Source organism: Pygoscelis adeliae, unplaced genomic scaffold (assembly GCF_000699105.1).
Source record: "Pygoscelis adeliae isolate BGI_AS28 unplaced genomic scaffold, ASM69910v1 Scaffold343, whole genome shotgun sequence".
Classification (NCBI taxonomy): domain Eukaryota; kingdom Metazoa; phylum Chordata; class Aves; order Sphenisciformes; family Spheniscidae; genus Pygoscelis; species Pygoscelis adeliae.
This window is the reverse complement of record NW_008824402.1, coordinates 482698-492553: the sequence shown is the minus strand read 5'-3', so window position 1 is coordinate 492553 and position 9856 is coordinate 482698. Positions and strand designations below refer to the sequence as shown.

Here is a 9856-nt window from a genome sequence, read left to right as displayed (position 1 = left end):
CCTGCTGTGTTTTTGGTGGGGTCTGTAGTAGTTTATTGCCTGCTTTGTAGCACGGAGTGTCTTGCAGAGGGTTATACTTTCTCTTCCTCTTGGGGTTGGTAAGCGCAGTCTCTACTCTTGCAGAAAACTCAGTTACTTGAATATTTGATAAAACATTTTCAGCTATTAAATGATGTACAGCTAACGTTTCCTTTCTCCTCCTGTAGTCCTTGATTATGGTGTTTGCTCACTTGGTTCACTCACAACTGGAACCACTCCTAGAGTTCCTGTGTAGTCTCCCCGGACCAACTGGCAAGCCTGCCCTGGAGTTTGTAATGGCCGAATGGATGAGCCGGCAGCACTTGTTCTATGGGCAATATGAAGGCAAAGTCAGGTAGGATGTTTTCATAAGCAGGATCCATGCATTAATGTTAGCTGACTGATCATCCCATTGCAATTAAATGCACTGGGTGTGAGGGAAAGGAGAGCAGGTTCAGACTTGGATTAGTGTGTGCCAGCGTTGGACAGAATTAATTTTTTCCTGCGGTGTCAGTTCGGCTTAGGAGAGCTGTGGTAATTGGAGCAATCTCTGATCTTCCTCTAAGTGCTCCTCCTGCTGCCTGGTGTTTCTGTGCTGGAACAGGGTGACCCAAGGGGGAAGGGGGTGTCTCTTGCAAGCACAGGAGTGCTTTTGAGATTGAACTTCTGTGAATGGGATGAGAATAGCTTCCAGACATGAAATTGCCTTTATAGACTACTGTAGAGTTTCAGGGCATTGTAGAGGGTTTCCTAAAAGAATCTGGTGATTTCTTGTTGATTTAATGATCTCTTAAAAGTCAATAAAGAAATCAACTGAAACAGTTTTCTCTCCCTTTTGCTGTAGGAGCACATTTGTGTTCCAGAGGAGGCTGAGTACTATATTCCAAAGCATGAAATGCTCTGTATTAATTTAAATTTTGCTGCAGCTGCTATCTTTGATTTTTCTGGAAATGTGAAACCTAACAGACCACTCTTAGGGGTCGCACCAGCTGTTAACTCACTTCTTAGTATGTGTTGGTGTGTTATTGTTATAAGGCAGTCAAATAGCCTGTGAAATAAATAATAAGAAAAAGCATGTTTAAAATGGACGTTTGTGAATGATCATGCAGAACAAGAGGCAGTCTGATTTGGGGATCTGGTGCTGGTTTCTGTCACACTTGGTCTGTTTCATCCCTAAGAGCAGTGGTTTATCCCCATTTGACAGGGCGGGGTTGTCTGCAGGATTCCCTGAGACTTCTTATGGCTGCAGGGAAAAGCCAAGGCTAACGCTGACAGGGAGAACAAGGTTAAACTTTGTTGTTCAGTGCTGCCTCCGTATTGTCCAAGATTAGAGCTATTTATGTACAGATGACTTGGCAGGGCTCCACACTGTATTAAACACTTTGATTCGGGCTATTTACGGTGATGCTTGTTGTGCATTAGAAAAAGCTGGGTGTTTTCTGTGTACTGAAAAAGAGCAATGCCTGCTCAGAGGACCCTCTTGTTTAGAGTTAGTAAAAGGAACATGAAGATAGCCGACACCTTCTGTGTGCATCAGTCCCCATCCCTGTGAATGGCAGGTTGAAGAAGTGGCTATTTGCTCTTGACTTGCATGATGAAAGGATGGGAAAACTTTGGACAACTCAGGGGTGGCAGGTAAGATCTGGGTCCAAACCAGCAGTATGGGAACTCAGAGCCATAGGGTGGGAGAGAAAGAGGGTGTGATGTGAAAGCATGAAAAGAGCGAGTTCCACAGAGCTCCGAAACTTTGGTTTGAGACTTGCAGAGCCCGGAGAGAGGTTTAAAAATGCCTAGCTGATGGCCTTAACCTGTAGTCAAAGTCATCCTCAGTATGGCTTGAAAACAGCCTGGAACTGGAGGAGGTTTGAAATTGTGGCATAGAAATCTGATCAGCAGAGATGGAAAGAACACATAAAGATACCAAGGGAGCAAGCTAGAAGGTCTGAGTGTAGCTGAGCTGTGAAGGACCAGAAGTGAAAAAGAGCTTTGAGGCTGGAGAAAAGTAGAAGAGATGTTCATAGCTGCAGATCAACCAAATTACTACTTTCTTGCCACTGCTTTCCTCTTAATTCCATCCTCATCTGCACGTGATGCTTCAGGAGTGTTTTTAACCTCGTGGCCCTTCTGAACTGGAAAAACCTTTAATGTATGTATGCACTGTTTGGTAGTGTTTAATCCAAAGCTTTGTCAGTTTTTGTCTTGCTGTGCAGGTCAGGAGATGAGTCCAGTTTTGGATGCTGACATAAAGCAGGAGAAATAGGAAAATTCTGTGATGCTTGTTCTTGGCAAAAGTGTAGAAAAAAGGGCATTTGAATGGCTGCTCTGGAGATGCGTTCCCTATTAACAGTTCACTGTGAAAGCCAGACAGTTTAGAGACATTCTCATCTATAATTTTCCTATTCCCTGCTCCCCAGCTCTGTAGCGTTGTGTAAACTCCTTCAGTATGGCATCAACACAGATGACAAGCGGCTTCAGGACATTAGGGTAAAGGGAGAAGAAATATTTAATATGGATGAGGGAATACGGACACGATCAAAGTCAGCCAAAAGTAAGTAATAATTTTGCTGTTTTTAACAGGTTTTTTTTTCCTGTTAGTAGATGCTATGAAAGGCTGTAAAATAGATCTTGCAGATCACACAAAGCTGTGGGAGATATTTCCTACAGAAGGTGCATGTTGTGTTTTAGAGCTAATCCATACATCATGTGCTTAATGTATCCATTATTTGCTTTAATTCTGCCAAAGAATGATTTGGAAGACTCCTGATGTCTCTGATTTAATGGAAGTGGATAAGGTGATTATGGGATAGGAAGTTATTCACTGCTATTTTGCGTCATCCTGTTCCATCTAATGAGGTAGAATTGGTAATTTCATGATGCCTAGTAGCTTCTCTGAGAGGAAAGTGTGTTTAGTGAATGCAGAGATTTTTAAAAAAAAGTGTTTTTTTCGATGAGACAGACTTTCTTAAATATCAGCAATGATTTCAACAAGTTAGAGATCACTTTTAAGGAAAGCTTGGCCAATCTCCTGCATAAGACTTGTCTTATTTTTAATTGGCTGAACCCAAAATCCTTGATTGGAGATTACTGTATAGAGATTCATATATAAAATCGGAGAGAGCACTGGGCATTTTTTTTTTTCTTGGGATGTCGTGGTTTAACCTCTGAGCCCCAGAGGGGAAGATGCTGGGGAGCTGCTGTCCCCAGTGGTCAGTCAAAACCTTGGTTCTGCAACTTGCTGTGCTAGAGCTTGTGCACAGCAAGTTGTGGGATAGGGCGTAACAGCTGTACTGATCCAAACTGGAGGCCCATCGAGGTAGTTGGTGCTCCTCAAGCCTTCAGCTGTTGTAGGCTCAGGGGATCTGGGGTGATGCAGTAACACTTAATAAAGGAAATAAACAGGGGAAAGCACTAGGAGTGTAAGAGGTAAGTAGTGCTCACGAAACACCTGCTACCTTATGCTTTGCTTTTTTTAAAGCAGCAAACCCCACCAAACAGCACAAACCAAACAAACTCAGATATTGTCTAGTCAGATAGAAGAACAGTAATTGCTAGCATTTGAGCACCTAAAGAGTTAAAACTAGTGCTCCCAGTTTCTTTATTTGATAGGATCTTTACTTTTGCAATTAAGGACAAAAACACTGTCTAGCTATCCCTATGGAATAATTAGGCCTTGCAGGAGCCCTGGTGAGGAAAAATTGGAGCTTGCAGTGTCTCAGAAAGGGCAGAGCCACGCGTGGGAGTGCTGCACTGCTCATTTACTTGAAAGCACTGCTAGATGTGCAACAATAACTTTAGAGAAGAATGCTTAATGAAGTAATCTGTAACTATGATTTCACTGAGTAGACTCACAAATTAATGCAGCTGTGAAGACTTTATGCCTTCTTTTCATTCAAAATATGCAAGATTTGATATTGCAGTTAAGGTCTTTGGGAGTCTAGCCATGAAGATATATGGAAGGAACATTTGGGGGTTTTTTGTCAGTCTCTTTTTTCCTCCCAACCTGGAAGTTTTGCTCGTCTGTGAGCATTTTAAATGTATGATAAAATTAAAAAAAACAACCACCACAAAACAAGGCCTGTTTTTAACAACTTTTTATTAAAAGCAGTATGAATATATAATTTTCTTCTCTTATAGATCCTGAACGCTGGACAAACATTCCTTTGTTAGTAAAAATCTTAAAATTAATAATAAATGAACTCTCTAATGCGATGGAAGCAAATGCATCCAGACAGACAACTGCAGATTGGAGCCAAGGTAAAATACTGGGTTTGCTTTTCCTCTTTGCATTGCTTAAATCTACTTCGTAATCTCTTCAGAAGCATTTATAGTAATAAATTCACAATAGTAAATAGTATACCTATAATTACAAAGGCTTAAATAGTGATCCAAAGGATAAAATCAGTCAGTGTTGTGTATTCTTAAACCTGAAAATTATTTTGGGCCAGTTTGGAAGATGGGATCGGACCATATGCCAATAAAATTATCCTTTCTTGGTGTATCTGGTTTGCCTTTCTTCCTCCCTACTTTGGGCATCCATTCTTGCAGCTGCTTTTTGCTTAGCTCCAGTTCTTGTTACCCGTTCCAAAGGGATGGTAAAGGTTGCAGGTGTTTCCCTTCATCCACCTACATGAGCGGGGATGCTTGCCTAAAAACTATCCAGTCCCCTGTATAGTGATCAACAGACTGGACCTCTTAGATTCTGTTTATTTCTAGAAATTTTTGTTTTCTAAACAGATGATTCGAATGATATGTGGGAGGATCAGGAAGAGGATGAGGATGAAGATGAAGGCTTAGCAGGACAGTTCTTATCAGATATTCTTTCCACAAACAAGTATGGTAAGTAATAGCTTTAAAGTGCTTACACAAAGCGAAAATAGAGTAGATGACATCCTAGTCAGTCTTCTTTCCTTGACAGCAGCTCAACAGAGACTGCAGGCAAGGGAAAGGAAATATTACACTGGGATTTTGAATAAGGACCTTTTTCTGTAAGAGAGGGACATGTGTGAATAACACGATTAAATAACTGCATTTTTCACTGAGATTTCAAATGCTGCATAGGCTTCATGTTGCTGTGAGGTTCATGCAGGTATTTCTTCTAAAGAGAAAATTGATGCTTGAAGATGTAGACATGACCTTGGAATGACAATGTTGTAGCAGTGGATGAGCTTGTTTGTGGAGTGACCTTGAGAAATAATAGCTGCATAAAGATGGAGCAGGTATAATATCTCCTTTCCTCTCCGGTTTGCATATAGTCTTAGAAGAGGGAACCTTACAGGCAAATACAGTAAGGGAGACTACTTACTTTAGCACAGAGTTGGAAATGTGTCACGCTAACATAAGGTTAAGGTGTAAGATAATAGTACACATACCAGACAAGCAGGTTTGTTATTTATCCCATGTATGCTCGTCTCACCTGTGCATTCCTTGAGACTCCCACTATGACCCTTCTTGTTCTGGGGTGTTGTGTTTTCTAATCATCTGAACTGAAGGAGTGAATATTCTGGATACAAAATTTTTTTACCCAGCAGCACTGAAACTATTTCTTTTTGGATCCTTGGATTTCAGCAGTAGTCTAATAGAATACTTCCTGAGATATTTTGCTCTGACGTTAAAACCTGCTGATTTGCCTCTGACAGATGAGGATTATTATGAAGATGATGAAGAGGATGATCCAGATGCATTAAAGGACCCTCTTTACCAAATAGATCTCCAGGTGATGCTCTAGAATGAGTTTTTTAAATCAGATTCCTATCATTCTTTATAAACTTAATTTTTCTATGTTGTACTTTAACAAAACTGTAAACACCAGTTACTGATTGTTGTCCTGAATGTACTCAGTTAATTGAAATTACTTTGGAAAGTGCTGAGTATACCAAGAATGTCTGGAGCTATTTTTCCTTATTGGATCAATATCTATAACTTGGAAATGTGAATGAACAAAACTTTTCGAACAGAGGGAGATGAGACTTTTCTACCCATGAGCTTCACAGCTATTTGCTGAAGTCAGAAGTAGATGGGACACTGAACATGACAGAATTTCATGCTCCACTGGGGGATGCTCCCATCCAGTCACAGCCCTGTATGATACTTTGCTCCTGCTTTTTACCACCACCTGGCAGCCGTTTATCAGCCCTTCCCCTCTGCTGCCGCCCTTCCTTCTGCATCGCTTTTCTGTTCCCTGCAATCCCTTTGTCTTACTTGGTGCATGTTGAGGTTTATCTTTTGATATATGAAAGAAACGGAATTTCCAAAGCGACATGATGCTAACTGGGTCTTTCTGTCTTCCTTTCAGGCCTATCTCACTGACTTCCTCTGTCAGTTTGCACAGCAGCCCTGCTATGCAATGTTTTCAGACCATCTCAATGAGAATGAAAAGCGAGTGTTACAGGCCATTGGTATATAAACCCACTCGAGAGACCATCCTGATCATACCTGAACAATATTTTTTTTGGCTTATTCCACGTTTTATGATTAAACATAAAACATTTTCCAGTGTCTACCTGCTTGTTCCAGGTGGATGATGGCCTCGTTGCAATGTATTGAGCCTCATCTTAACAAGAATCTGCTAAGGGAAGGAATACTAAGAAAGCAGCAAGGACAGAAGTCTGTAGAGCTTTGCACATTGGTCTCGCCATGGGAGCACTTTCATTTTCCACAGTAACTTTCCAGGAAGTTCTTAAAGATAAAAAAAATGTGTCCTTAATATTTTTAAAAGCAAACTGTCTCTACCTGTGAAGAGGCACTTAACTGAGTTTCCCACAGGACAGTTGGACAGAGAAAGGAATTGGGTCACTTACAGATTGCTTGGATGTATCTTGAGAACTTGGAAGGTTGTTCCTCTTCGCGCTCGCATAACACATACAGGGTAAATATCTTGATCTTACAGCGTGACTTCTTTTTATAGAACTATAGACTCTTTTATCAGAGATGCCTGAATGGTATGGAACCTGTTTACAGGAGTTTGGATGGGAAGCTGAGACAGTGAAACTGAATGCATATCTTCTTTCCTGTTGTGGATGGGGCTTTGTCGCTCACATCTGCTGTCTAGTCCCATGGGAGCAGTTCTTTACTAATGCTTTTGTGTGCACATGCTCAAAGGAAGCTACCACTTAAATTTCTGTTCCTGTGGCATGTGGCTACTAAAAGACTTTTTGGTTTTATGGAACACAAGGAGCCACAATTTCTAGGGGAAAAAAACCTGATTGTATTTAACATATTTGCTCCATGACAGCCACTCTGAACTACTTTGCTTCCTTCACACTCCTGTGTGTATTTTTATAGAGTGGTAAAATAACATTTGCAAATTGATTTACCCATAAGAACAGCGTGATGTATCTCACAACACCTCTCTGCCTTTGGTTCCCCCTTGGGGAAAATGAAAATAAAACTATTAAAATGTACATTGGTATCCTTCTTATAAAACAGATTTAAAAGGGACTTGCACTTGTTTCCCTTTTTTAAGACGTATTCCTCCTTAGGAAACTCTCTGTATGTGCCACTCAGAGGATGCTAGGGTATTTTGCAGGAGTCATCTGGACAGAAAGGGAGTCCTGTAATGGATACATCTTCTTCTGCTTAAAAGAAAAAGGCTGACCCATTATAGAGTTTCCTTTCTTACGAAAGGTACTTGCTGTTCCTTTGTGGAATAATATGCTTCGAAGTTGTATCTAAAAACCTCCAAAGAGCTGGAGTAATTCTGTATCTTACTGGTCTAACCAGAGTATAGCTTTTCACTTTTTTACCAGGAGGGGATAATAAATTAACTTTTTAACGGACAAATATGGCACAATTTGTTTAGCATGTGTGGGGAAAATGGTAAAATGACCCTGAATTCTAAAGCAGACCTTGCTCCCCTCTCCCACCCCAACCCCTCACGTTGTGCCTGAGAATGGGCAGAACAAGGGGGAATCCCCACCATTCACTGCAGACTGATCTGACCCATCCGTGAGTTGTCAATGGTTTTGTATTAATAGCTCTGAGAAGCAGAATTGGAAGCCTGATTTCTGTGTGTGTGTGTGTGTGTCTAATAAGGCATAAGCTCTGATCAAAAGTTTCCATGCAGTTGTGTCGTGGTATCTTTCTTCCCTGTGGATTCTCTGGTGTATAAGAATATACAATTAAACTTTGTGCCATGGCCTTCTCTTCAGTGGGAATGCTGTGGTTCTGTCTTCCACCTAGACATTTTTTTTTTTTTAAAGCCTATTAGGAATTTTGTTTTGAGGAATTTGTCTCTCTCAGCTTTCACTGAAAGTTAAACTAAACAGTGCAGTTTCTTGAGGAAAGCAAACTAGAAATAGATGGCTGCAGTGGTGTATCCTGATAGCTATACAGGAATGGTCAAGTGAGTGTCTTCAGAGTGACCGGTCCCAGCCCTGGGAAGAGGTAGGACCATCTTTTTTGCCCCATGCGTTGGCAGCAAGGCTCAAAACCAGTCATCCGTTCTTGGAGGTAAGTGAATACCAAACATCTGGAAGCATCTAGGTGTGTTTTAGGGTGTCAGTTGTAAATGGAGCTTGGCCAGGGCTGGTGGAGAGGTGCTGGTGGGGTTCGCTGCTTTCTGGTGGGGGTTGACTGGTGTGTGCCTTAGTGGTGCTTGCTTTAGTTAAGTTGGATGGTGGGTTTAAACAAGACCATGAAAAATTAGAGCAACCTAGTACTACTGATACCATTCCTCATCCTGAACTGAGAAGTCAAAGGATTTCTTTGCGATTGCAAGGTCCCAAAAGTAGATGGGCCAGTGTCTTGTAGAGTTCCTGTTGGAGCTCTTCAGTGTGTTGGTTAGAAAATGCTCTTTGATTTGCAGGTATCAATGACTTTTCCAGGAGTGTAGCTGGTAAGATGGGAAAGATTGGGGGATAAGTGGCTTTTGGGGACTAGTGCTCTGCACTCTCCCTCCTGCAGCATCAGCTCATGTGCAGCCTGAGCTGGCCAGGCACGGTGCCGCTGCACAGGAGCTGGGATAAGGTATGGAGTTTGGGACCAACCCTGGAGACGGTGGGCGCAGGAACAGTGTAGCTGTGCAGCACACTCTATTGGAAGCGAACTCATGGTGTACAGGATGTTTTTTGGCAAGAAATACTGTGACTCGGGCTTGCCCTAGAAAGAGGCCAAATAGGATGTGAGAGCAACAGTGCGCAAGGGAGATGGTTTGAAGGACCTCTGCCTGGTCCTGCTGGTGCTTGCGCTGATGTAACTTCTTTGCCCTTATGCTTTCTCACTGTTCTTCCTCCTAACAACATTCTGAATGCTCCATGATGTATCTTTAAACAAGATTTTTTTTTTTTTTGCGCTGGAGGGGTGTCAGCTTTGCTGAAACAGCTCTGACCCGTAACAAGGTGATTGCTCAGGATGAAAAATGCTGGACTCTACGGAGATGCATCTAAGGTCTGGTTTCGAGGTGCAGAGCACTCCTCTAGTTGTCTACTGTTGAGAAGAAACTAAACCAATAATCATAAAGGTTACTAACACCATGTTAGGAAATACAAGCTCCCTGTTAAGCTAAATTAAAACTGGAGGGTGGGATGCAGGCTACCGCACAGCCCTGGGCACGTGCCGCTGCCCACGCTGGTGCCTGGCACACGCGTGTCCTGCTCACAGCTCCTCCGTGGGGAGGAACCGATGGTGTTTTGCACACCGGGTGTTCCTTGCTGGAACAGCATGAAGCTCCGATCGCCACAGACTACAATTTAACTAGTTAATAGCTCAGCTGTGACTCTGGAACGAGACTTTATGCGTATTCATGAGTATTGTTCTTGGTTTGGTTTTTTTGTACTAACAAATAAACTCGTTTAACGTATAAACCTGCCTGGCTTCCGAATCTTGCAGCGGCAGCCCCGGT

At 42.0% G+C, this 9856-nt stretch overlaps 1 protein-coding gene across 1 annotated transcript in view; it reads left to right on the top strand.

Annotated features, from left to right (window-relative positions):
* Positions 1-8161, top strand: part of IPO9 (importin 9) — a 49278-nt gene extending 41117 nt beyond the window's left edge. The window contains exons 19-24 of the mRNA XM_009320377.1: positions 207-373; positions 2433-2566; positions 4153-4272; positions 4753-4854; positions 5655-5731; positions 6311-8161. Coding sequence (XP_009318652.1) covers positions 207-373; positions 2433-2566; positions 4153-4272; positions 4753-4854; positions 5655-5731; positions 6311-6421 — 711 coding nt within the window. The 3' untranslated portion in view covers positions 6422-8161. The remainder of the gene's footprint in view (positions 1-206; positions 374-2432; positions 2567-4152; positions 4273-4752; positions 4855-5654; positions 5732-6310) is intronic.
* Positions 8162-9856: the final 1695 nt, after the last annotated feature.